This window comes from Phocoena sinus, chromosome 11, assembly GCF_008692025.1.
Source record: "Phocoena sinus isolate mPhoSin1 chromosome 11, mPhoSin1.pri, whole genome shotgun sequence".
Classification (NCBI taxonomy): domain Eukaryota; kingdom Metazoa; phylum Chordata; class Mammalia; order Artiodactyla; family Phocoenidae; genus Phocoena; species Phocoena sinus.
In genome coordinates this window covers 49,146,649-49,174,252 of record NC_045773.1, presented here as the reverse complement: position 1 = coordinate 49,174,252, position 27,604 = coordinate 49,146,649, and the positions used below count along the sequence as shown (strand labels likewise).

Genomic DNA, 27,604 nt, shown 5'->3' with positions numbered 1-27,604 from the left:
AAGAGGCTGAGCCCAAGATGTGTGGCCAAGGCAAGCTTTGAAAGTATCCAAGTGAAAAAGTGAAACAGAAAATTACATGGCAGCACGTGTGCCCAGAGGGAATGTATGCCGTGAAGGATCTAGATAGAACCCAACAGTTGGGGTTTTCTGGAAGGGGGTGGTAAATTGGAAAGAAGACTGGAGTAGTAACTAGAGGTTCTGGATTTTTAGACTCATTTCAATGTTTCACTGGATTTGTGAGATTCACTAAGACACTTGGCTTCCCTGAGAGTCAAATAGGGATAATAATGATTAGAATAGGCTTGGCACATGGTAAGCACTTAAAAGCGTTATTTATAGTAATTCATTCCATTATTATAATCTTCCAAGATTACTGTGTTAAATAAAAATGCATATATGAAAAATTACAAAGCATTATCTAAACATAAAGAACTATGTAACTTACTGTGGATGACAGCACTGGTATTCTATCTAGCTATTGTTACTTGAACCTTTAAATCAGGCCACTGAAGTGTATTTCAGGGTATAACACTAGTGAAAAAAATGTTAAATACACCAAAGTACTTTCCTTCACAATGACGGAAACTAAGAGAAAAACTACCTGTACGTATGGATAAGGACTGAACAAGGACATGGAAAAATGAAAATAATTGGATTTGCTAATGGTAGTGGAAATTTGGGTTCTATTTTTTATTTTTATGTATTTTTTTTATTGACTTCGTGCCCTTGTCAGTTAAAGTGTAGAGTCCTAACTACTGGACTGCAAGGAATTCCTTTTAATCTGTTCTTTAAATTAAAATATCTTTAACTCAAAAATGATAAAATACAGAAAGTTAAGCTAAAAACTGAGATATACTCGGGAACACCAGTGTACTGTATAATACTAATAATGGTAGTAACTACTAGTCCATTTTTTTAAACACTTTATTTTCTTTTTTGTTGTACAAATCACAATGATGGAATTCTCTCTCTCTCTCTCTCTCTCTCTCTCTCTCTCTCTCTCTATCTTTGGCTGCAAGGCGCAGCACGTGGGATCTTAGTTCCCTGACCAGGGATCCAGTCCACACCGCCTGCAGTGGAAGTGTGGAGTCTTAACCACTGCACTGCCAGGAAAGTCCCCACTAGTAGTCCGTTTTATTGAGTACTTCCCCTGGGTTAGGCACAGGGCTGTGTGCTCTATATGCGTAATCTGTCTCAACTTCCCATCAATACTATAAGCCACAGGAGAAAACTGAAGCTCACAGATTAGTAGCTTGCCAAGGTCTCCCAGCTGGCAAGTGTCAAGTACAGAAGTGCGGTGTGTGTAACAGTCAGAGTAAATATTGATTCACTTAATGTGGCGAACATGGAGAAGTCAGCATTCTACCAGCTTTTTGGTGGTAGTGGAAACACTAAAGAAAAAGTTAAAGAATAAGTTGCCAATCTGAGTATTTTTCTCTTACACCTCTTTCACTCCTGCATTGGTGTGAATTGCACCAACTTCCCATTCCTTTGTGCTTGCCCGTATGCCTCCCTCTGTGTGCATATAGAGTGTGCAAGGAACATTCAAACAGCAAAGTACAGATGAGCAGTAAGGCCCAGAGTGACGTGAAGTTCGAGGACTTGTGGGGAGAAAATAAATGAAATGGCCACAGAGGCATCCTGGAGTCACACCAGCTACTGAAAAGAAGGAAATCACAAGTAAAGCAATGGTTCTAAATCTAGCCATGGGCCCTCCAGGCAGTATTTCACAATGGCACCGCTAAATTTCCAAGAAAGGAGGGGGCTTCTGAGCACCTGTTTCTCTTGGAGTGCTGAAAGTGGCCTTCTTAAAAAGTTCAGACAAGCTGGAGAACCTCACCTACACCCCATCCTTGACATTCCTAAACTGGATGTGAAATTGGTTCCAAATTCCTTTCTTGCTCCGTGCATCTAATTTTTTTAAAATTAATATTACTGATATTATAGGGGAAACCTAAAATAACAAAGCAGTGGAGACCTTTTTTTAAATTGGGGGATCAAAAATAAAAGGTTTATCATTGCTGTTTTTCAAAGGACTTGAGGATGTTTAACTGAAGGTGATAGCAGTAAACGTTGCTAACTATTCGATGACATTGTCATTTACGACTGAAGCAGATGATTAGAAACAGGTAAATTATCGTAACTTTCTTTGGCAAGTTGTTTTTGAGCACAAATTCTGTACCAAAGTCTGGGTCAAGCATCAGGGCTATAGATAATACTTAGACATGATCCCTGCCTAGTCTAGAGAGTAAACACTGTATTATGATAAATGCTTCATTATAATATGATAAATGCTGTAGTGGATGGATGCACAGAACAGTGGTACAGACAGAGAGCTAATGCTTGTCAGGGGTTGGAGGATAGCAGGGGCTTAAAAAATAAGAGAAGGCACGTTCCCTTCAAAAAGTGGGACAGTCATCTTGAAAACTGTGAAGGGATCCATTTTTGAGAGGCACTGTAGGATCATTATTAGGGACATGGGTTTTCAAATCTGGACAAAGGCTGGCTTTGTCACTTACTGACTAATGGATTTCAAAGCAGCCAAAATCCTTCCACTCCCCTTCACAATGTGACTTTGCAGCTGCTCCAGTCAAGAGAGGGTCTGTTTCTTTACTCCTTGCATTTGGCTCTGCCAGGTCATTTGCTTTGTGAAACAAGCAGAAGCTTGAGCATTTGGGGCTGTCCTCTCTTTGGGTTCCTGGGACCACCATGTGCATGGCCCAATAGCCTATTGTTGGATCAGAGACCATGAGATGCGCTGGTGCCCTCGAACCTGCGTGTGAGCCCAGTAGGTTCCACCCTACTAGCGGTAGAACCGCCCAGCTAAGCCCACCCCAGTTGCTTGCCCACAGACTTCTGAGATGAATAAATGATAGCTGTTTGTTATAGAATAAGTTTATTATAGAATAAAAACTAACTGGTACACTCAGTGGCTCTGGATAATTTATTTCACCTTTGAAACTTGGGTCTCCTCGTCTATAATATGGAAGTCCTAATAATAATTATCATCTAGGTTGCTGAGAGTATTAAATACGACAATGCATATAAAGCACTTATATAAATAGTAACTAGATAGTGACTAGTTGTAGATTATATGCTTATACCTAGAATTTAATTTTTCCAGAGGTCCAGAGTGGCCCTATGGGTTCTGCATGCTCTGTAGCTACTAAAGCCATAAAATTTGGGACACATTTTAAAAATAAACAATGGTGATTTTTTGTCTGATTTTTTGGTTTATTTGGGTGTTTCTTACATCCGTTAATAGATTCTTAAATGCTATTTGGTGAAATGCTGTGGTTTTGTGGGGGGGGTCCCCTTAAATTCAACTTTCTCTTCTTATTTTTAACCGTTGCCTCTGCACAACAGTCTGAGCAGCTGAATTTTCTGTTTTCTGTCACTTCCGTGGTACATAACATCTTCCTGATTCATCTCCCACGGGGGAAGCATGAGGAATATAACACTCAACTACATCACAGGAAAGATATGTGGGTTTGCTAATGGCCTCCTGAAAATATTAAGTGCAAAGTGGTTTGATTCTTTCCACTTCTCTGTCTTAAACATCAAGTTCAACAGAATTAATTTCCTGAAAATTAAAATTCTGTCCTAATGGAACACAATTAGGAAAATATGTGAACGTTTACTTTTCAATTATGTGTATTTAATTTCTTCTAAGTAACTTCAAATAACATCCAACAGCCATGAGCATTCATACTCCAATGGAAGTCAGAAATTGACATCAATTTAAACTAGCCGTGATTATACTGTACAATACTTACATTTTGAAATTTTGACTTTTTTTTGAATTAGTTATAAGCTAATTAATATTTCGCACCTTTGAACTGAGCTCCACCTGACTCAGTGCCCTCCTCAACTGCAGTAATCCTGAAATGCAAAACCGTGTTCAAGGTAACAGGTTCCCCCTTTATGACAGAACTATCAAAAGAATCTTCAGTAATGCCTTTCCAAATGGCTGTTTCCTGATAGACAACAGCATTATGGTATCTTCAGTCTGAGTTCCATCTGAACCTAAAAGATGAATGTTTTTAAGAACATGCATTAGGGCTCCAAAACCCAAATTGAGGGAGCTTTTCAATAAGAGCAGTGTTTGTGGCATCAGTTCCTCCAATTTGTTTGAACTGATTTATACCATAGGCCCTAATTATAGGTGCCTATAAATGCAAGATAAGGTGCTTAAGTCACAAGAATATTTCTGAATTTCCCACTTGTATTTTGAATCCTGGCAGGGTGCTCAATTTGAAGGCAGTATAACATACAAAAGCATGACTCTGTAACCAGAATGCCTTCACTTAATAGCTTTGTGCTCTTGGGCAAGATGTGTCACCTCTCTTAGCCACAGGGCCCTCACCTGCGAAGTGTAAATAATATTATTACCTCTCACACGTAGGCAAGATAATGCACATAAAAGCACTTAAAACAGTGGTGGCCCATAAAAGCACTCAGTACATACTTGTTGCTCTTGGATGGTTCAACATCCTTGCTGAATGTTTCCTGTGATTTAAATGCCATAGCGTAGGTCACTGTTTATGGATAGGCCACGATAGTCAATGTAGTCGGACCCTCATCTAAGACAGAGGTTGGCAATACTGAGTGATCTCATGTCAGGTTGTCTGGGACCAAACACTATCATGTGATGCTTTATATAGTCTGAGACTGTGTGATGTGGAATCAATTGAAAGTAAGTCCAAGGAAGAAAGGAGGAGATGAGGTGAGATGCAGCCTGGATTTGAATACAATTGCCAGGGACATGTGTTAACTCAGGTGCCTCAACACATCTGCAAATGCAAAATGGCAAGGGTCTTCTGTCTATATCAATGTGTAGAACTGCTTCCTTTGCAGGAGTCAACCCCACATCTGATTAGCAGGAAGTGGAAGTGACTTACAATGGAAGAAACTTTGAAAATGTGAAAATTAGAGTGTGATGGTGAAATGCAAATAAAGCCACAGTGATCAAATTTTAAAATAATGCAGTATCCATGTTAGGGAAAACAACTGGAACCCTTAATTCATGCTTGCCCATTTGCATCCAAAGTCATAGACAAGAATATTCAAAGCAGCACTATTTTCATGATAGGCAAAAAATGAAAACAACCTAACCATCAACAGATGATGGATTAAATCAGTTATGACAGATTCGACAATCGAATTCTGTACAACAATGAAAGAGAATACATTCAACAGCATTGGTCTTCATCCATTTAAACCGATTTTTACATATTTTACTTTTAATTTAGTTAAAACAAACTGTGTTTCCTGAAATAAGTTAGAAAGAGAAAATATGCTACAGTGCAATGTTTTGTGCAATTTAGAACACTCATACACAAGTTAACTGCACATATTTCTCTAGTATGCGTACATATGTAAGATACGTACTTTAAAAACATTATAGTGGGTGTCACTGAAGGAAGGGAATTTTGAGTGAGAATTAGGTTATATTGGGACAGTGACTGAAACAAATTCAATGAGAAAGGAGAATTGCAAAAATTGGTGGTGACAATTCCAGGTCCCTTCACTACCCCAAAGTAATAATAATAGAATAAAGAGCCACAGAAAATAGAAGCAGAGAAGTATACTCATCTTAACATGCCTAGAATGACCTTCTTCTTTTTTTTTTAGACATCTTTATTGAAGTATAATTGCTTTACAATGGCATGTTAGTTTCTGTTGTATAACAGAGTGAGTCACCTATATGTATACATATATCCTCATATCCGATCCCTCTTGCATCTCTGTCCCACCCTCCGTATCCCACCCCTCTAGGTGGTCACAAAGCACCGAGGTGATCTCCCTGTGCTATGCGGCTGCTTCCCACTAGCTATCAGTTTGACATTTCGTAGTGTATATATGGGCATGCCACTCTCTCACTTCATCCCAACTTACCCTTCCCCCTCCCCGTGTCCTCAAGTCCATTCTGTATGTCTGCGACTTTATTCCTGTCCTGCCCCTAGGTTCTTCAGAACCATTATTTTCTTTTTTCTTAGATTCCATATATATGTGTTAGCATACGGTATTTGTTTCTCTCTTTCTGATTTACTTCACTCTGTATGACAGACTCTAAGTCCATTCACCTCACTACAAATAACTCAATTTCATTTCTTTTTATGGCTGAGTAATATTCCATTGTATATATGTGCCACATCTTCTTTATCCATTCATCTGTCGATGGACACTTAGGTTGCTTCCATGTCCTGGCTATTGTAGATAGAGCTGCAGTGAACACTGTGGTATGTGACTCTTTGAATTATGGTTCTCTCAAGGTATATGCTCAGTAGTGGGATTGCTGGGTTATATGGTAGTTCCATTTGTAGTTTTTTAAGGAACCTCCATACTGTTCTCCATAGTGGCTGTATCAATTTACATTCCCACCAACAGTGCAAGAGGGTTCCGTTTTCTCCACACCCTCTCCAGCATTTATTGTTTGTAGATTTTTTGATGATAGCCATTCTGACTTCTGTGAGGTGATACCTCATTGTAGTTTTGATTTGCATTTCTCTAATGATTAGTGATGCTGAGCATTCTTTCATGTGTTTGTTGGCAATCTGTATATCTTCTTTGGAGAAACGTCTGTTTAGGTCTTCTGCCCATTTTTGGATTGGGTTTGTTTTTGTTTTTGTTTTTTTTTTTTGATATTGAGCTGCATGAGCTGATTGTAAATTTTGGAGATTAATCCTTTGTCATTAGCTTCATTTGCAAATATTTTCTCCCATTCTGAGGGTTGTCTTTTTGTCTTCTTTATGACTTCCTTTGCTGTGCAAAAGCTTTTACGTTTCATTAGGTCCCACTTGTTTATTTTTATTTCCATTTCTCTAGGAGATTGGTCAAAAAGGATCTTGCTGTGATTTATGTCATAGCATGTTCTGCCTATGTTTTCCTCTAAGAGTTTTATACTGTCTGACCTTACATTTAGGTCTTTAATCCATTTTGAGTGTATTTTTCTGTATGGTGTTAGGGAATCTTCTAATTTCATTCTATGACCTGTAGCTGTCCAGTTTTCCCAACACCACTTATTGAAGAGGCTGTCTTTTCTCCATCATATATTCGTGCCTCCTTTATCAAAAAATAAGGTGACCATACATGTGTGGGTTTATCTCTGGGCTTTCTATCCTGTTCCATTGATCTGTATTTCTGTTTTTGTGCCAGTACCATACTGTCTTGATTACTGTAGCTTTGTAGTGTAGTCTGAAGTCTGGGAGCATGATTCCTCCAGCTCCATTTTGCTTTCTTAAGATTGCTTTGGCTATTCGGGGTCTTTTGTGTATCCATACAAACTGTGAAATTTTTTGTTCTAGTTCTGTGAAGAACGCCATTTGTAGTTTGATAGGGATTGCATTGAATCTGTAGATTGCTTTGGGTAGTATAGTCATTTTCACAATGTTGATTCTCACAATCCAAGAGCATGTTATATCTCTCCATCTGTTTGCGTCATCTTTAATTTCTTTCATCCGTGTCTTATAGTTTTCTGCATACAGATCTTTTGTCACCTTAGGTAGGTTTATTCCTAGGTATTTTAGTCTTTTTGTTGCAGTGTTAAATGGGAGTGTTTCCTTAATTTCTCTTTCAGATTTTTCATCATTAGTGTATAGGAATGCAAGAGATATTCTGTGCATTAATTTTGTATCCTGCTACTTTACCAAATTCATTGATTAGCTCTAGTAGTTTTCTGGTAGCATCTTTAGGATTCTCCGTGTATAGTATCATGTCATCTGCAAACAGTGACAGTTTTACTTCTTCACTTCCGATTTGGATTCCTTTTATTTCTTCTTCTTCTCTGATTGCTGTGGCTAAAACTTCCAACACTATGTTGAATAATAGTGGTGAGAGTGGACAACCTTGTCTTGTTCCTGATCTTAGTGGAAATGGCTTCAGTTTTTCACCATTGAGAATGATGTTGGCTGTGGGTTTGTCTTATTATGTTGAGGTAAGTTCCCTCTATGCCTACTTTCTGGAGGATTTTTATCATGAATGGGTGTTGAATTTTGTCAAAAGCTTTTTATGCATCTATTGAGATGATCATATGATTTTTCTCCTTCAATTTGTTAATATGGTGTATCACATTGATGGATTTGCATATATTGAAGAATCCTTGCATTTCTGGGATAAACCCCAGTTGATCATGGTGTATGATCCTTTTAATGTGCTGTTGGATTCTGTTTACTAGTATTTTGTTGGGGATTTTTGCATCTACGTTCATCAGTGATATTGGCCTGTAGTTTTCTTTCTTTGTGACATCTTTGCCTGGTTTTGGTTTCAGGGTGATGGTGGCCTCATAGAATGAATTTGGGAGTGTTCCTCCCTCTGCTCTATTTTGGAAGAGTCTGAGAAGGATAAGTGTTAGCTCTTCTCTAAATGTTTGATAGAATTCACCTGTGAAGCCATCTGGTCCTGGGCTTTTGTTTGTTGGAAGATTTTTAATCACAGTCTCAATTTCAGTGCTTGTGATTGGTCTGTTCATATTTTCTATTTCTTCCTGGTTCAGTCTTGGATGGTTGTGCTTTTCTAAGAATTTGTCCATTTCTTCCAGGTTGTCCATTTCATTGGCATAGTGTTGCTTGTAGTAATCTCTCATGATCCTTTGTATTTCTGCAGTGTCAGTTGTTACTTCTCCTTTTTCATTTCTAATTCTATTGATTTGTGTCTTCTCCCTTTTTTTCTTGATGAATCTGGCTAATGGTTTATCAATTTTGTTTATCTTCTCAAAGAACCAGCTTTTCGTTTTGTTGATCTTTGCTATTGCTTCCTTCTTTTCTTTTTCATTTATTTCTGATCTGATCTTTATGATTTCTTTCCTTCTGCTAACTTTGGGGTTTTATTGTTCTTCTTTCTCTAATTGTTTTAGGTGTAAGGTTAGGTTGTTTATTTGAGATGTTTCTTGTTTCTTGAGGTAGGATTGTATGGCTATAAACTTCCCTCTTAGACCTGCTTTTGCTGCATCCCATAGGTTTTGGGTGATCATGTTTTCATTGTCATTTGTTTCTAGGTATTTTTTTATTTCCTCTTTGATTTCTTCAGTGATCTCTTGGTTATTTAGTAGCATATTGTTTAGGCTTCATGTGTTTGTATTTTTTGCATTTTTTTTCCTGTAACTGATATCTAGTCTCATAGTGTTGTGATTGGGAAAGATACATCATATGAATTCAATTTTCTTAAATTTACCAAGGCTTTATTTGTGACCCAAGATATGATCTATCCTGGAGAATGTTCCATGAGCACTTGAGAAGAAAGTGTATTCTGTTGTTTTGGATGGAATGTCCTATAAATATCAATAAAGTCCATCTTGTTTAATGTATCATTTAAAGCTTGTGTTTCCTTATTTACTTTCATTTTGGATGATCTGTCCATTGGTGAAAGTGGAGTATTAAAGGCCCCTACTATGATTGTGTTACTGTAGATTTCCCCTTTTATGGCTGTTAGCATTTGCCTTATGTATTGAGGTGCTCCTATGTTGGGTGCATAAATACTTACAATTGTTATATCTTCTTCTTGGATTGATTCCTTGATCATTATGTAGTGTCCTTCTTTGTCTCTTGTAAAATTCTTTATTTTAAAGTATTTTGTCTGATATGAGAATTGCTCCTCCAGCTTTCTTTTGGTTTCTATTTGCATGGAATATCTTTTTCCTTCCCCTCACTTTCAGTCTGTATGTGTCCCTAGGTCTGAAGTGGGTCTCTTGCAGACAGCATATATATGGGTCTTTTTTTTGTATCCATTCAGTCAGTCTATGTCTTTTGGTTGCAGTATTTAATCCATTTACATTTAAGGTAGTTATCAATATGTATGTTCCTATTACCGGTTTCTTTTTTTTTTTTTTTTTTTTGCGGTACGCGGGCCTCTCACTGTTGTGGCCTCTCCCGTTGCGGAGCAACAGGCTCCGGACGCGCAGGCTCAGTGGCCATGGCTCACGGGCCCAGCCGCTCCGCGGCATGTGGGATCCTCCCACACCGGGGCACGAACCCGTGTCCCCTGCATCGGCAGGCGGACTCTCAACCACTGCGCCACCAGGGAAGCCCCCGGTTTCTTAATTGTTTTGGGTTTGTTATTGTAGGTCTTTTCCTTCTCTTGTGTTTCCTGCCTAGAGAAGTTCCTTTAGCATTTGTTGTAAAGCTTGTTTGGTGGTGGTGAATTCTCTTAGCTTTTGCTTGTCTGTAAAGGTTTTAATTTCTCCGTGAAATCTGAATGAGATCTTTGCTGGGTAGAGTAATCTTGGTTGTAGGTTTTTCCCTTTCATCACTTTAAATATGTCCTGCCAGTCCCTTCTGGCTTGCAGAGTTTCTGCTGAAAGATCAGCTGTTACCCTTATGGGGATTCCCTTGTGTGTTATTTGTTGTTTTTCCCTTGCTGCTTTCAATATTTTTTCTTTGTATTTAATTTTTGACAGTTTCATTAGTATGTGTCTTGGAGTGTTTCTTCTTGGATTTATCCTGTATGGGACTTTCTGTGCTTCCTAGACTAGATTGACTACTTCCTTTCCCATATTAGGGAAGTTTTCAACTATAATCTCTTTAAATATTTTCTCAGTCCCTTTCTTTTTCTGTTCTTCTTTTGGGACCCCTATAATTCAAATGTTGGTGCATTTAATGTTGTCCCAGAGGTCTCTAAGACTTTCCTCAATTCTTTTCATTCCTTTTTCTGTATTCTGCTCTGCAGTAGTTATTTCCACTATTTTATCTTCCAGATCACTTATCTGTTCTTCTGCCCCCATTATTCTGCTATTGATTCCTTCTAGAGTATTTTTAATTTCATTTATTGTGTTGTTCATGATTGTTTGTTTGCTCTTTAGTTCTTCCAGTTCCTTGTTAAACGTTTCTTTTATTTTCTCCATTCTATTTCCAAGATTTTGGATCATCTTTACTATCATTACTCTGAATTCTTTTTCAAGTAGACTGCCTATTTCCTCTTCATTTGTTAGGTCTTGTGGGTTTTTACCTTGCTCCTTCATCTGCTGTGTGTTTCTCTGTCTTCTCATGTTGCTTACCTTACTGTGTTTGGGGTCTCCTTTTCACAGGCTGCAGGTTAGTAGTTCCCATTGTTTTTGGTGACTGCCCCCAGTGGGTAAGGTTGGTTCAGTGGGTTGTGTAGGCTTCCTGGTGGAGGGGACTAGTGCCTGTGTTCTGGAGGATGAGGCTGGATCTTGTCTTTCCTCTGGGCAGGACCGCATCCAGTGGTGTGTTTTGGGGGTCTGTGACCTTATTATGATTTTAGGCACGTTCTCTGCTAATGGGTGAGGTTGTGTTCCTGTCTTTCTAATTGTTTGGCATAGGGTGTCCAGCACTGTAGCTTGCTGGGTGTTGAGTGGAGCTGGGTCTTAGCGTTGTGATGGAGATCTCTGGGAGAGCTTTCGCCATTTGGTATTACGTGGGGCTGGGAGGTGACTTACTAGATAAGGGGGTTAAAGAAAAGCAAGTGGTAAAATAGGGCAGATCTTATTTAAAACCTGGGTGTTTATCTCATTGTATACATTAGCAGGTCTAACTGCATTCTAAGGAACTCAGTGATTCCACACAGTAGAGTTACTAGCCAGCCTGGGCTTCCTTAATGTCCTCAGCCATTACTTGGTAGACTTAGGTGTTGTAGCCGCTTGCATTTAGAGGAGGAGACAGGGGAATAAGATGCAAACAACAGCCACCTCCAAAGGTTTGTTGAATAACAGCTCCATTGATACCGTCTCTCACTGTACCTTGCACCAAATAAGTTATTATGAACTGAGGAGGCAAAATTCCCATTTTTCTGGCCAACTCTGCAAGAATAAAGACAGATGAGGGACTTCCCTGGTGGCGCAGTGGTTAAGAATCCACCTGCCAATGCAGAGGACACGGGTTCAAACCCTGGTCCGGGAAGATCCCACATGCCGTGGAGCAACTAAGCCTGAGTGCCACAACTACTGAGCCTGCGCTCTAGAGCTGGGGAGCCACAACTACTGAAGCCTGCATGCTTTAACTACTGAAGCCTGCATGCCTAGAGCCCATGCTCCACAACAAGAGAAGCCCCGGCTCGCCGCAACTAGAGAAAGCCCGCGCACAGCAACGAAGACCCAACACAGCCAAGAACAAATAAATAAATAATTTAATAAAAGAAAAAAAGACAGATGAAACATAGGTATATTTCCTAAGTCCAAGCTCTGTGGATAAGTTTGCCTTGGCTATGGAGGGAAGAAAATGGTGTTTAAGTCTTAAGGCCTGCGTCATCTTTTCCAGGCCAATTGTCAAGTGCCTGCCTGATGGATGGCTCAGGGCTGCCAAGTGAGTTATCAGAGAAACACAGAGGGTTACAGAAGGCAGAAGAACAAATCAGTAATATAACCCCTCCCTGGAAAACATTGTAAAGAGAATTTTTGAGATTCATTTGTCCCCAGCATGAGTCTACAAGCTTTTAGAACATTGTTCAAAATAAGTGCAAAGCTTTATGGATAAACAGCAGGAGCTATTAGATGTTTGTGCTGACGTTCCTGTTCTGTGTTTTGAACATCAGTCTTACTGCTTACTTCTAGGGGTGTCACTTAAGATACATCATGATTAATAGATGCTCAACATCACTAATCATTAGAGACATGCAAATCAAAACCACAATGAGGTATCACCTCACACCGGTCAAAATGGCCATCATCAAAAAATCTAGAAACAATAAATGCTGGAGAGGGTGGGGAGAAAAGGGAACCCTCGTGCACTGTTGGTGGGAATGTAAGTTGATACAGCTTCTGTGGAGAACAGTATGGATGATATGAACAGTATCCTTAAAAAACTAAAAACAGAACTACCATATGACCCAGCAATGCCACTACTGGGCACATACCCTGAGAAAACCATAATTCAAAAAGACACGTGTGCCCCAATGATCATTGCAGCACTCTTTACAATAGCCAGGACATGGCTGCAACCTACGTGTCCATCAACAGATGAATGGATAAAAAAGATGTGGCACATATATACAATGGAGTACTACTCAGACATAAAAAGGAACAAAACTGAGTTATTTGTAATGAGGTGGATGGACCTAGAGTCTGTCAAACAGAATGAAGTAAATCAGAAAGAGAAAAACAAATACCGTATGCTAATGCACATATATGGAATCTAAAAAAAAAGGTACAGATGAACCTAGCGGCAGGGCAGGAATAAGGACGCAGACATAGAGAACGGACTGGAGGACACAGGGGAGAAGGGGAAGCTGGGATGAAGTGAGAGAGTGGCATGGACATATATACACTACCAAATGTAAAACCGATAGCTAGTGGGAAGCAGCTGCATAGCACAGGGAGATCAGCTCGGTGCTTTGTGTCCACCTAGAGGGGTGGGATAGGGAGGGTGGGAGGGAGGCTCAAGAGGGAGGAGATATGGGTAGATATGTATACATATAGCTGATTCACTATGTTATACAGCAGAAACTAACATGACATTATAAAGCAATTATACTCTAATAAACATTTAAAATATATATATATATACCAATATATGTATGTGCTTCTAGAAGGAGGCTTACCAAAATGCTAATAGTTATTACCAGTAGGTGGTGGAAGGTTCTTACTTTCTTCTCTATTCTTTTTGAATACTGCCTGAATAATGATAAAGCTATTGTTTTGGAAATGAACAGAAAACCTAACTCAAAGCTAATATATTTGACCAAAATCATATGACTCATAATAATATCAAAACCAGAAATTTAATCCTCTAATACTTATAGAAATCCATTGAAATAGGGATTATTATACCATTTTGGACTCAAGGAAGCCAAGGCTGAGAGAGATCAAACCAATTGTCTAAGATCTCATTGCTTGTGAGCAGAGGAGCTGGGATGTTTGGAGTTCAAGTTCATGGCCTTTCCACTAAATGTAGAATAAAGATTAAAGTTGCTCTCTTCTCACTGAGATAATAACCAACTAGAAGCAGCCCACGCATGCCGTCTTTAGAGAAAAAGGCAGATCTTAACCAGAAAGCAGCTACGTGAGGCGTCGATCTTGTGCCCTTTTCTAGGCACCTCCAGTGGGAGACGATTCCAACGCAGCCAAACAGTGCTCTCCAAAATATTATCTACTATTCATGTTACTGTTGTTCTTGTTGATTGGTACTTAGAAAAAACAAGGTGAGGATGCTTCAGCTGGATCTCATTCAGCTTGACAATATGAGTCTCCAAGTTTAATGATTCACTTTGTAGCTGACGAGAGACCAGTCCAGAGTTGCTGTGAGGACTGCAGACAGGCGTTAACAGTTGCTCACAGTAGGGGTTGTTGTTGTGGTTGTTATTGTTTTGTTAGCTGTAAGACTTTGGACAAAGCCCTTGATTTCTCTGGGCTTGAAGGCAGGTGCATCAAACAAGGTAGCCAGAGGGTGAGGATTAATACTGGGATTCCTGGCCCTCCTTTACAGGCTGAATGCCTAGTTTGTCTTGACTTCTTGGCTATTCCTTTCAAAGTGTAGATGTGGTTATTATTTACTCTTAAGGTAAAAGAATGGAGTGGGCAATGCTTCATTCTTTGAGGACTCTCCCCGTGTCTTTCATTACGCCTCTGGCTCTCAAATTGCATCATTCCTTCCCTTTAAGGCCTGTGGCCTCTTCACCAGATCTGGGTTCTGCCAATGTTTGGGGTTCAGCAGAGCAGAGCCAAAACTTGGCCCAGAGGCAGGATATATCTGAGTTCAAATCCCATGCTCACTGTGGGACCTAGGATAATTATCTTTATCTTGCTAAGGTTTTGTAGGGATTAAGTGAAATAACATATAGAGAATGTCTGTAACATAGTAGAAGCCCAATATATGTTAGCCATTGTTATTATCAACAATCTAATTGCCAAACCCTATGCCCTTTTCATATGTCTCATTACCCATGATGACTCGGATGCATCAGACATGGAGAGCCGCTCCTTTATTGAGACCCTCTCTCCTTTACCCTTGTCAGTTCTCCGCCCCCTGCATATTCTAATGATCCTCCTTTTTCCCTTTTCCTTGTTGTTTTTTTTGTACCCTTCATAGTTATGGCTGTTTTAGTCAAGTAGTCTTGATAGTATGTTTTTATTAAATGACTCTAGAAGAAGCCAAAGTCCATAGAGTGAAAGTCTAATCTTTTTATCCAAACTTGGAGCAGAGCAATGGGAGAAGGCTGAAAGCATCGTATACTCTTCTGCTCACCAGTGGTACTGCAAAAGGCAGTTGCATGTAGTCAGGAGGAGGGTTTTGGTCTCTTTACAAATGAATGAATGAGTAAATAAACCAGGAGAGGGAGCATCAAGTTCAAGTTTGTGAAGATACATTTCTGCACACCTCATACTTCTGCTGGCTTGATATTTAACCAGTAACCAGAGTGAAATGGACCATGAAGGGAAGCTACGAAAATCACAGGGTCCTGCCCCAGTCCCGAGACTTAGGATAATTATTTGCAACTTGAAGTTCCCAGCCTCCGATAGAAATGAGGTCATCTTGACACCCATGGCTGAAATGTCACCACAGCTTCTAATGCAGGACCTCCAGTCTTCTGTGAGGTCTCTCCCCAGCATCACTGGGAGTCCTAAAGGGACATCTCACACAGAGCCATGAAAAAGTGCACTTCTGCTCAGAGATGTCAGCGCTTTATCAGGTGACCTCCGGGAATCACCATCCACTAACTCCAGTACATGGAGACCATCAGTCCTCTCCACTGTCCTCTGGGCATCACTGCCAATATATCAGTGTCCCCTTAATACCAGGTCAGGGCCGGCTTTCATGACAATGTGGGATGACTCTCATCACTCCAGCACTTGGAATCAGGCATGGTCGCCTAGGTCCCAAGGTGGCAATGCCTGTGACCCAAGCCTCAAGGCATCCTACACAAATATAGTGCCATCTCCTTCTGCCAGCAGCCCTCTCCCCACAGACTGAGACAAAGCAGTATTCTGTCCACCTGCACTCCCATTCCCAGAGACAAGCTGTGGACCTAACATCCTTTGTGCAGACCCCTTACCTCCCCAAACCAATGAACTCCCCGTTCACAGACAGCGTGACTCTCAGTTTAAGGTCCTCTCTTAAGCCAATAAAGACAAAATCCTCAATATCTAGGAGTTTGTTTGATTTTTAAATCATACTGTTTTCTAGAAGCATCCAGGGTCTTTCTCCATTCAGAGTGTGCAGGGCACAGGGAGTAACTAATGCCTAGGGCATGTCAAAACTCAGAAGCTACAAAAGCAGTCTCCTTTCATTAGCAGTTAGAGGCAGAGGAAACAAGGTAAGCATGGCATGGTCCTGCCCTAGTGGAGCTCAGAGCCCATAGGAGGACAGGCCACTTCGTCATTTATTACTCAACGAAGGATGGCATGAGAACACGGCATTGTTTTGGAAACCTAAATCAGACCAAAGGAGTCAAGGAAGGAGACTTCAAGAGTACTAAATGTTTGGAGATGGGTTTTGAAGAACAAAAGGAGTTAGCTAAATAACAAAACATGAGATGGAAAGGGATTTATGTGAAAGCAACACACGAGGAAAGGCTTGATAAGTTTTGGCAGCTACAGGTAATTCCACAGTTTCCTAGGAAAGGTAGCTATTATTTATCAGACCAAGGATTTCTGTTACTAGGATGGGGGTGCAGTGAGGAGGAAGGATGTACTAGCTCCTTTAACATTTCCCTCAAGGGGACCATGTTTAAACTTAGGTTATTGGAGAATGACTAGCATTAACCAAAGCTAAGCATTTACTAAAATGAAAGATGTCATCTTACAGCTGCTCTTCAATTCTTAAAAAAAAACATCCAAAGATGAAATGTGTCTTGTTATAAGACACAATGCGCTTGCCCACCAAGACTGTAATTTTCCATGGACCCTGGGGGCTTTACTTTCTCAGGAAACCCCTCTCTGGTCCCACACTAGTTCAGACCCTGCATCTGTACACAGTCATTATGAGTCCTGTACTGTTCCTTATCACAGTTCATGAAAAATGTGTGTGTGTGCACACGTGTGTGTGATTTAATTAATCTGTATCTTTCACCAGTTTCAAAGTTCCAGGAGAACAGTCTTTTTCTTTTAACTTTTTATTTTATATTGGAGTGTAGCCAATTAACAATGTTATAGTTTCAGGTGCACAGCAAAGCACCTCAGCTGCACATATATATGTATCCATGCTCCCCCAGACTCCCTTCCCATCCAGGCTGCCACATAACTCCAGGAGAACAGTCTTAATCTCTGTTTTCTTTCTGCAGTATCATTAGTTTCTAGCACAATGTCTGGTACAAAATACATGCTTGATAAAGATGTGTTGATTCCGGGACTTGCCTGGTGGTGCAGTGGTTAAGAATCCGCCTGCCAGTGCAGGGGACACGGGTTCGAGCCCTGCTCCGGGAAGATCCCACATGCCATGGGGCAACTAAGCCCGAGTGCCACAACTACTGAGCCTGTGCTCTAGAGCCCTCAAGCCACAACTACGGAGCCCACGTGCCACAACTACTGAAGCCTGTGGCGCCTAGAACCCGTGCTGCACAGCAAAGAGAAACCACCTCAGTGAGAAGCCATGCACTGCAATGAAGAGTAGCCCCTGCTCGCCGCAACTAGAGAAAGCCCACGCGCAGCAACAAAGACCCAATGCAGCCAAAAATAAAAATAAATAAATAAAATGAAATGTATTAAAAAAAAAAAAAAAGATGTGTTGATTCTGCTGCTCCTGCCATTGTGTGCTGTTACTGTTGTGACTTTGGCTGTTACAATTTCGTCTCTATTGAGCAAACAAGAATTGTGTTTTTTGTTTGTTTTTTACATCTTTATTGGAGTATAATTGCTTCCAAAATTTATAAGCAGCTCATGCAGCTCAATAACAAAAAGACAAGCAACCCAATCCAAAAAGAATTGTGTTTTGAGGAGGAAAAAGCTGTAGTCATCAGGTTAGCCAGTATGACCTGGTCGTATGAGAGGCTAAGGGTCACGGGGGTATTTAGAGCACTCAGAGCCAAGGGCCAAGTAAGAGACTGTCACTTAGAACAGAAGCTTTCAACTGATGTCCAGGATGGAAAGAGTAATAGGTTTGTTTTTTCCAAAGGACATGAGCTAGGGCAAACATGCAGGACCAAATACATAATTCACAGGGTACAGTGCAAAATGAAATTGCAGGGCCTCTTGTTCAAAAAGTATCAAGAATTTCAAGATGGTGACAGAAGAGCATTAACCCAAGTGCAGGGCCCTGTGTGACTGCACAGGCTGCATACCCATTGTAATAGGGAAGGAAAACCTGATTCCATATTACATCTGTTCCTTTTCACTTCAACCTTTGTGTTCTGTTGTCTGCACTTAGTCATGCTGGCTCTGCACCTTTTGTAAAAGAATATTGTCTATAGCCTGAAATATACAGCATAGCCTATTCTCTGACCTTTAAGAGTCCTTCCATGTAGCAATAAAAAGTTGCAAAACAGAGAATAGCAGTCGCCTTGTTAGAGGTTTACAGGAACATCCTGACCTATGTGGATAGCTGGAAGAACAAAGAATTCTTACACCAAGAAGTTCACAACAACTAACCACGCCCTTCCTTCATCTTGCCTTTAAAAGTGCTTTGCTGAAACCCTTGGAGGAGTTTGGGAGTTTGGAGGTTTGGGGCACGAACCACCTGTTTCCCCTCCTTGCATGGCCCTTCAATAAACCTTTCTCTGCTCCAAACTCCGATTTTTCAGTTTGTTTGGCTTTACTGTGCATTGGGCACAAGAACTTGCATTTGCTAACACCGTGAAGCTGGCCTTGCAAACATTTATAGCCATTAAATAAAATCTGAACATAAGTTTGTAGTTTCCTGTTGGAAAATTAAGGAGTTTTGTATTTGGGGAGGGGGGAGCCTTTTAAATATCCAGATGTAGGACTTCCCTGGTGGCCCGGTGGTTAAGAATCAGCCTGCCAATGCAGGGGATATGGGTTCGAGCCCTGGTCCGGGAAGATCCCACGTGCCGCGGAGCAACTAAGCCCGTGCGCCGCAACTACTGAGCCTGCACTCTAGAGCCTGCAAGCCACAACAGTGGAACCCGCATGCCACAACTACGGAAGCCCGTGCGCCTAGAGCCCGTGCTTCGCAGCAAGAGAAGCCTCCTCTCGCCACAACTAGAGAAAGCCCATGCACAGCAACGAAGACCCAATGCAGCCAAAAATAAATAAATAAAATAAATTTATTTTTTAAAAATCCAGATTGTATTTCCTTTCCCTGCACACTGAAGTTTTTCTTCAAAAGATACTGGATTCTTCTGCCCCTTTATCCCATGGGGCCATCTCTCTGTTTCCGAAAGACCTACTAAGGTGTAGGTACTGGTTTGCCCCTCTGTAAACAGCCCTGACATCCTTGCTATACTGCAACACCCATTTGCTCCTCAGCTATGAAGATTTGGCCTAGATTTAAGGCTCCACAGTCCAAAAAGCATGGATTTTGACGCCAAAATGGGTTCAGATCCCAGCTCCACCATTTACAGTTTAGCGACTTGGAGCAAATTACTGAGCCTCCCAGTTTTCTCATCTATAAATGCGACTGATAATACCTAGCCTAATAAGGTGACTCTGAGGATTAAATACGGTTAAAAGTGTGACGGCTTAGCACATAAATGCACAACAAAACTAGGACACATCCACATTTTGCAGTATCCCCCTGCTTTAGTCCAAAACTGAACCGAGGAAAGAGGAGCGCCCTCAGGCCAGGGAACTCCAGCTCTGCTTCCTCCGTCACTGAACCCTATAAATAACTTGGCTAAGTCACCGGCTCCCTGAGAGTCGATGTTTCTCAGGGTACAGGAGGGAGTTGCTGCAGGTGGTCTCTTCAGCTGGATCATTCATTCGGGCGTTTGGTCTGAATTTTCCGTCTACTTCCTAAAGCATCTCCCCGACCGTGCTGTGCGCGCCTAGCCTCCCCGGAGGGCCTCCCGAAGGCGCTGCCCACTTCTGCCCCGCTGCTCCCCGCGGGGCCCCGCGCAGCCCCGCCCCGGAGCCACCTCCCGCCCCTCTTCTCCGGGGGGCGGGCCAGCCCGAGCCCAGTCACGACTGTGCGGTCCCCCGCGAGGTGGCCGCGGGCGCAGTGGGGCGGCGCGCTTTTCCCCTGCCCGCGGGGGTGCCAGGGAGGTGGGCAGGGCCGGGGCGGGGGCGAGGCCGAAGGAGGGCGCGTCGGCGCCTCGGCTAGGATGGGAGTCCCCGGCCTCCGGAGCTGAGCAAGCCGGCCCGCGGCGAGGAGGGCGCGCCGCAGGGAGGCTAGCCTCGCTCTTCCTCCGGGAGCCCAACACCTTTCCCGCGCCGCCAAGATGATCCCCCCGAGCGGCGCCCGAGAGGACGGCGTGGACGGGCTGCCCAAGGAGACGACGAACGCCGAACAACCGCCCTCTCCTGCATCCACCGGCAGCCAGGAATCCAAGGTACCGCGCACGCTTGCCCCGAGAGGATACAAACTCACTCTCCTTCTCTCCTCTGTCCACCTTTGTTTCCTCCCTACTGGCGCTGGTGCCTGAGCCTGAGACGCGTCCCCAGTTCCTCTCAAGGACTGTACCTCTCTTGAGATTTGAATGTACGGCAGGACTCTCTGATAGCGATGCTGGACCACATCCCTGGAGACCCAGCTTTCTTGCCCACACAGCCCGGGGGCTTTGCGCAGGGCTTCCACCCAGCGAGCACCCGCAATTCAGTTGACTCCTGGTTCATATAGCTTTCTTGGGTGGTGGTGGCGGGGTTGTTCTGTGCTTTGAACCTGCATGCACCCAAAGCGCGTGCAAGTATTAGGTGGCTTCTGAAGGCTGAGGGACAAACAGCCGAGGGATACTCCTCCAGAAAAGCTGGGGCACTTGCGGACCAGCAGAGGTTTGCCTGTATCCCAAAGGTCTGAGACCCTTTGCTTAACAGGGCTCATCCCTAACCTCAGATACAGCTCATTTCAGAAAAACTAGGGAAATGACGCGTTCTCGGGAAAGTTAATGTTCCTCTTGTGGAAGTTAATCCTCGGACTTACACTTGCTTTCATGAGAGTTACACTGACATACACAAAACCAACCCCGCAGCACTTCTGTCGCTGGTACACTTCCTCTGAAACTCTCGTGGGTGCCAGGCACATGTTTGGAAATCTTGGAAGAGGATAAAGTAAAATGCGGCTGCTAGCTGTGCGATGCCAAATGGCATCTCAGCTGGGAGTGAAAACCATAAGATGGAGTTTGTAGTTATATGGATTTTTTAAGGGCAGGACTCCTGGCTCTTTATCCAGATCTCCTTTTGTGTTCCCTGGATGTCTTTGGAATGTGGGGCAGTTCCTGTGTAGGAATGAAGGAAAGGAGGATGCCAGTCTGGAGGGCAGGTCAGATGGGGCAAAGAAGAGTCCCATCCTTATCTCCCTTCACACACATCCCTGGAAGCCTTTGACAAATCAGCAGGATCAAAAGCACAGCTAAGGGGCTCTCAGTTTAAGTGATGCTGCCCACTGTGTGTACCCCAGCCTTCAAAAGTTAGCCATCAGAGATGCTAATCCAAGACAAAGAGCTTTGCATTATCTTTATTTTATTTTTTTGATAAATATCTGACCTGAAATATGTGTTAACTTTTCTAAAACGCAGTTGGAAATGGGGGCAAAACCCCACCTTCCAGAATCATTGTGAGGCATAGTAAGTACAGTGTAAGGACTGTACATCCCAGTACAGTGTAAGGACTCGATCCATGTTTACCCTTTTCCTTCCTGAGATAAGGAGATGGGATCCATCTCACCATAGATGATTCACTCCAAATCCATCTCACAACCCCTACACATGGACCGTTACCCCTCCGACCGGAAGTTTCTGGCTGTCTCATCATTGTCCATCATTGACCTTCATTCACCTAAGTGATATGGGGTAGTGGCCACCTCAAAGGTGATCTAGAATACTGTAAATGAATGCAGCTAAACTCAAGAGTGAAACTAGTATTCAACTTTTTGAATTGGGCCTGTTGCTCTGCAGTAGGTACGTTCTGGAAAGCGCTTAGGATTTGCTTATACAGAAGCACAGTTCAAACACACTGTATGGGCTTGCTATTTATAGATATCCTAATGTAAATTCTTTGGCAAAGCAAAACCTACGTATGTAATACCCGTCATTATCCACCAACTTATCTGGTTTATGGTTTTGGATCTGCACACGTCAGTTTTTCTCAAAGTGTATTTGTACATTCCTAAATTTGCTGTCATGGCTTAGGTGTTCTTAATCAGTGGAGATGGACTGTGGGGGGCCCATGAACCCCAAGAAATTGAATGCAAAATGTTGTGCCTGAAGGTGAAATTTGAGGGGGGGGCATAGTGTTTTTGATACTCTCCAAGGGGCCCATGCTTCTAAAAAGGCTACACTGCTGATGTGGAGGGGTTATGGTAAGGGAACATTAGGATGGCATGAAACAGGGGTAGTAGAGGCAGGCTCTACTTATTCTGCACCAGCAGTGCCACATTTTAAAGCTTATTGGCGCTAACAAGGATCCTCCACCTTGAGGATGAGCGTCTGGTAGGAGAATGTGGACATGTAGTCATCCCATCTTACTCTCCTCTGAAGTGGTTTGTTTGTCAAAATACCGTTTGGGACAGAATGGTTCAGCCCCTCTGGACAGTAAACTTTCTCAAGAAAGACTTTTAAAATTAGTTTTTTCTTTTATTTTATTAAAGCCTAGTTGACTTACAGTACTGTATTTGTTTCAGGTGTACAACCTAGCGATTCAGTGTCTTTATAGATTAGTCATCACGCAAAGTTATTATAATATTATTAACTACATTCCCTGTGCTGTACATTGCATCCCTGTGACTTACTTATTTTATAGCTAGTAGTTTATACCTCTTAATCCCCTTCACCTCATTCACTCATTCCCCCCACCTCCCTCCCCTCTGGCAATCACTAGTTTATTCTCTGTATCTGTGAGTCTTGTTTCTGTTTGGTTATATATGTTGATTTGTTTTGACTGTTAGGTTTCACTACACATTTTTAAAATAACTTTTTTCTCTCATGATAAGAGTAACAAATACTCTGTGGAAATTTGAAAAGTCCTGAAAAAAAGTTTTAAAAATTCCCCACTGGTCCAGTCCAGAGACACCTACTGATATCTTGATTGTATATTTGCCTGTTTTCATTGATTTTTTTTTTTTTCCGGTACGCGGGCCTCTCACTGTTGTGGCCTCTCCCGTTGCGGAGCACAGGCTCCGGATGCGCAGGCTCAGCGGCCATGGCTCACGGGCCCAGCGGCTCCGCGGCATGTGGGATCTTCCCGGACCGGGGCACGAACCTGTGTCCCCTGCATCAGCAGGCGGACCCTCAACCACTGTGCCACCAGGGAAGCCCTTCATTAATTTTTATATTTACACAGTTGAGAGAAAAATGGTGAGCATCTACTGAGTGTTTGGTCTGTCAGGCACAACTTGACCCTTCATAATAACCCTGTGAGGGAGACTCTGCTATTATTTCTGTTTTATGGATAGGGAAGCGGAAACTCAAAAAGGTTAGGTGACTCCCCCACGATTGTATAGTTAGTTGAGTGACACAGCATGGACAGGGACCCAGGCAGCATGGCTCTGGAGGACAAGTTGTCAACCACCTGCAGCCGTCTCTCATGCCTGTGTACTGTTTTACATCCTGTACTGTTTCACCTAACATCCTAACCGAGTATCTTATATGCTACTAAAAGCCACTTGCAGCCATATTTTGGTCTTCTCATCTTAAGAAATCTTTGAAAATAAATTGAGCCACATTATCATGTGAGATGATTAAAGCCCAGTTCTTATACAGCTTCTTTGCATTTGATTTTGCTACTCTTTCCCTAAAAGTATATTTACGGAAGTGATTAAATGGAATATCACAGAACCATCTGGAAAACCGGGCCACAGCAAACCCTTTGGTCTAGAGGGTCCATTAGAGAAGAATGATAATGATTCAATGCCCTGAGCACATAAAATGTTTCCGGAAGTCCATTTCTGCAGATTCTTTGGAATGCTAAATCATAGAATATTAGAATTGGAAACACTGGAGATGATCTATTCTGGGTATTTGTAAAATTATGGTTAATTTTTATTGTGTAAATTTATTTTATTATGGAAAATTTCAACACAGAGAAAATACTATAAAGAACCATCATGTACCTAATCACCTGGCTTCACCAGTTATCAGTTCATGGACAATCTTGCTTCATCTGTTACCCCCAGCACTACCCCCACCCCTCCCCATGCACACTGGATCATTTAAAAGCAAGTTCCAGGCATCAAAGCATTTCATTCCTAAATATTTCCAGATGCATCTCTAAAGAATAAGGGCTCTTTTTGTAAACATGACTACAATCCCATTATCACATACTCCAGGTGTTTTAAATCAAGCGTCAGTATATTCTTTGGAGGTCCACAAGTTGTCTTTGGAATATCTGTGAACAACCAGAACTTTCAAAATTGCTTGTGTACATGTATATGTGCATTGTCTGGGGAAAGGATCCATAGTTTATACCAGCTCAATAAAGTGTTTGTAGCCTTCAAAGTTTATTTAAATATCCCCTCCCTTTTTTTTCCCTCTGTTGAGTAAATCGAGGCCCAGAGAGAGGTAGTGACTTGCCTAAGATCACACAGGTAGTTACTGCCAATAGTCTAAGGAAGGTCCCCGTCTTGGACCTTGGATACCCCAGCACAATTTCCTCAGAGTAAATTCCAGTAAGCACAAGTCATAATCTAGTTTATGTGGTTTTGTTTTTCATAAAATTAGTCTAGTTGAAAGAGTTTGAAAGCCACTAATGAACCTCACCCCTGTATCTTTCCACTAACTATCCCAGAAAGACCACAATCTAATTTTTTTTCTAAGTGCTTGACAGAGACCGTTGAATACTAAGAAAAATTTCATGTTTCAGCATCCCTTATTGCAATGAATGTCTTTTCTCCTACTAACTTATTGACAACATAAAAATCTTACTAAGGTGTCACATGAAGTTTTGTATGGATGCCCTTTGCCATCGCTTATATGACACAAAGTCACGTTTTGATGATATGAAGGGATTGTAGGTTTTGAGGTCAAATAAACAAGAGGTCAAATCTCTTCTTATCAGTTGCCATCTTTGTGTCTATGGGCAAGCTGCCTAACCTCCCTGAGCCTCAGCTTCCTAAAATCTAGAAAGGGGATACTAATCCCCAATTGGCATGGCTTTTTGTAAAGCCTGAGAATAGGTAAAACACCCAATATGTTGAAAGCATTTGTAAGCATAAAGCGTTATTTACTTTCTCTTCCTGCTTCAAATTAGATGATTCTGTCACTGACCAATCACAAATGTCATCATTGGAAGAATTTCAATAATCAAAAATGACGTTCCCATAGTATAACTGAGTTTTCCTCCCTTTGCACTTTCGGTTATACTGTTGACTGCAGTGAGATTTCATCTTAGCTATGTTGCATCCCCAAGAAGATTAGCCATAGAGTCACCAGCATGTGACTTTGATTTTGAAAGGTTGATATAAGCCACCTAGGGCACCACTGGAGCCATGGACCAAGGTGTCCCTTCATTTGTGGATGGTTCTCTCTGAATCTGGACCACTTTCTAAGCTGAGAAGCAAATCGTAACCATGAAGATGTGCCCTGCATCTCCCGGAAAGGTTTCTGTGTCCATCAATCAGCAACTATTTATTGACTGCCTACTTTGTGGCCAGCTCACCCATTACATATATATGAAGCTATTATTGATAAGGAATTTAACTTCTGCTCAGGGGAGAAGAAAGAAAATGGAACCTTGGCCTTGCATTCAAATCCCCTGGAGAGTCCAGACCATAGGCTAGACCTATTAAATTGAAATCTGTGAGTGAAGGTCCCAGCAATCAGCACTTTTATAAAGCTCCTTAGTGATTTCATTGTACAGCCAAGTTTGAGAAACACTGGTCTAGACTAAAAGAATTACAGAATGTCAAAGAAAGCAAGATATTTTCCCTTCCAGCCAAGATACTTGGAATCATCTGTATTTACTTTCTCTTCTTCACTTCCCATTTATACTTCAATCCAAAGAAATGGTTCTGGCAAAAGTAACCTGCTGTTTCCTCCACATTGCCAAAGAATCTAAGCGTTGCTCAGATACAGCTGGATTTATAAGGTTGACTATGTCCTTATTAAGTTGTTTTCATGATTATAAAAGTAATAAGCACTAAATGTAGCAAACTGGAAAGCACAGAATATATAAAAATTCATTTATCACACAATGACCTAGACATAAGGATTGTTAGGTTTTTTTTGCTGTATTTCAGGTTTCCTTTAACACACACACACACATGAAACAGAACTGAAATAATGTATACATAAATGCACATTGTGTTTTTTCTTCTACCTAATGTACATAAACAGTTTTCTTGTATTCTCAGATAAGTATTAAATAAAGATGGTATATGTCATTGTTGTACCATATCTATTTCGTCAGTCTCTTCTGATGGTACATTTAGATTCTTTCTCAGCTTTCAAGCTTTAAAAAAAATCAATATTTAAATGGGCTTCCTGATACATCAACATTTGAATATTTTTCTGATTCGTTTCATGGGAAGTAAAATTGCTAGGTCTGGATATAAACACTTCGAAGGTCTTTTATTCTCACTGACACAGTGCTCTCTAGAAAGATCTATCATAGCTTTTTCTTTTAGAATTTTGTGGTGGCTTCTCTTGTTGTGGAGCATGGGCTTTAGGCACGTGGGCTTCAGTAGTTGTGGCTCATGGTCTCTAGAGCGCAGGCTCAGTAGTTGTGGCGCATGGGCTTAGTTGCTCCACAGCATGTGGGATCTTCCCAGACCAGGGCTCGAACCCACGTCCCCTGCATTGGCAGGCGGATCCTTAACCACTGCGCCACCAGGGAAGCCCTATCATAGCTTTTTTTCTTGTAAACTTTGAAATATAACATCATACCAAAAAGTGCACACAAGATTACAGATCAATGAATTTTCAAAAAATAAATTATTGATCAGTATGTAACCAAAACAAAAATCAAGAAATAGAATGTTATCAGCACCCCAGAATCTCCCTCATACCCTTTTCTGTCACTGCCTTCCCAAAGATAAATAATATTTTGACTTCTAACAACATAAATTAACCTTCCTTTATATAAATGGAATCATACAGTGTGTACTCTTTTATGCTTGGCTTATTTCACTTAGCATTATGTTGTGAGATTCATTTATACCATTGCTTGTAGCAATAGTTTTCATTTTCATTGCTATATAGAATTCCACTGTGTGAATAGACCACTATTTAACCATTCTATTGATGGTGGACATTTGGATTGTTTCTTGGTTTTGGCTGCCAGAAGTTATACCCCTTTGACCATCCTTATACATATTCCTTGTGGCACCTCTGTTGGATGTATACCTAGGAGCAACATTGCTGGGCTGTAGGGTATACATAAGTTCAGTGTTAGTAGATATTGTCAACTTTCCAAAGCATCTGTACCAATTCGTGATCCCACCAACAATGTATAAGAGTTCCATCTGATCCTCATCCCACCAACATTTGGTATCGTCTATATTTCTCAGTTCAGCCATTCTCATAGGTGATTAGTGGTATTGTGCCGTGGTTTTAACTTGTATGTCCCCAATGACTAATGAATTAAGCGGTTTTTTTTTGGTTTCGTTTTGTTTTGGCCATGCCTCATGCGGGATCTTAGTTCCCTGACCAGGGATCAAACCCTTCTCCCCTGCATTGG

The 27,604-nt window shown here is 41.6% G+C and overlaps 1 protein-coding gene across 3 annotated transcripts in view; it reads left to right on the top strand.

Moving 5' to 3' along the window:
- Positions 1-20,047: 20,047 nt before the first annotated feature.
- The window catches only part of STAC (SH3 and cysteine rich domain), a 102,814-nt gene continuing 95,257 nt past the window's right edge, over positions 20,048-27,604 (top strand). For 2 of the 3 annotated variants that reach the window (XM_032650476.1, XM_032650475.1), the window contains exon 1: positions 20,048-20,328. In XM_032650476.1, the coding sequence (XP_032506367.1) occupies positions 20,218-20,328 (111 nt within the window). In that variant the 5' untranslated portion in view covers positions 20,048-20,217. The remainder of the gene's footprint in view (positions 20,329-27,604) is intronic. The other variant, XM_032650477.1, reaches the window with a different exon arrangement.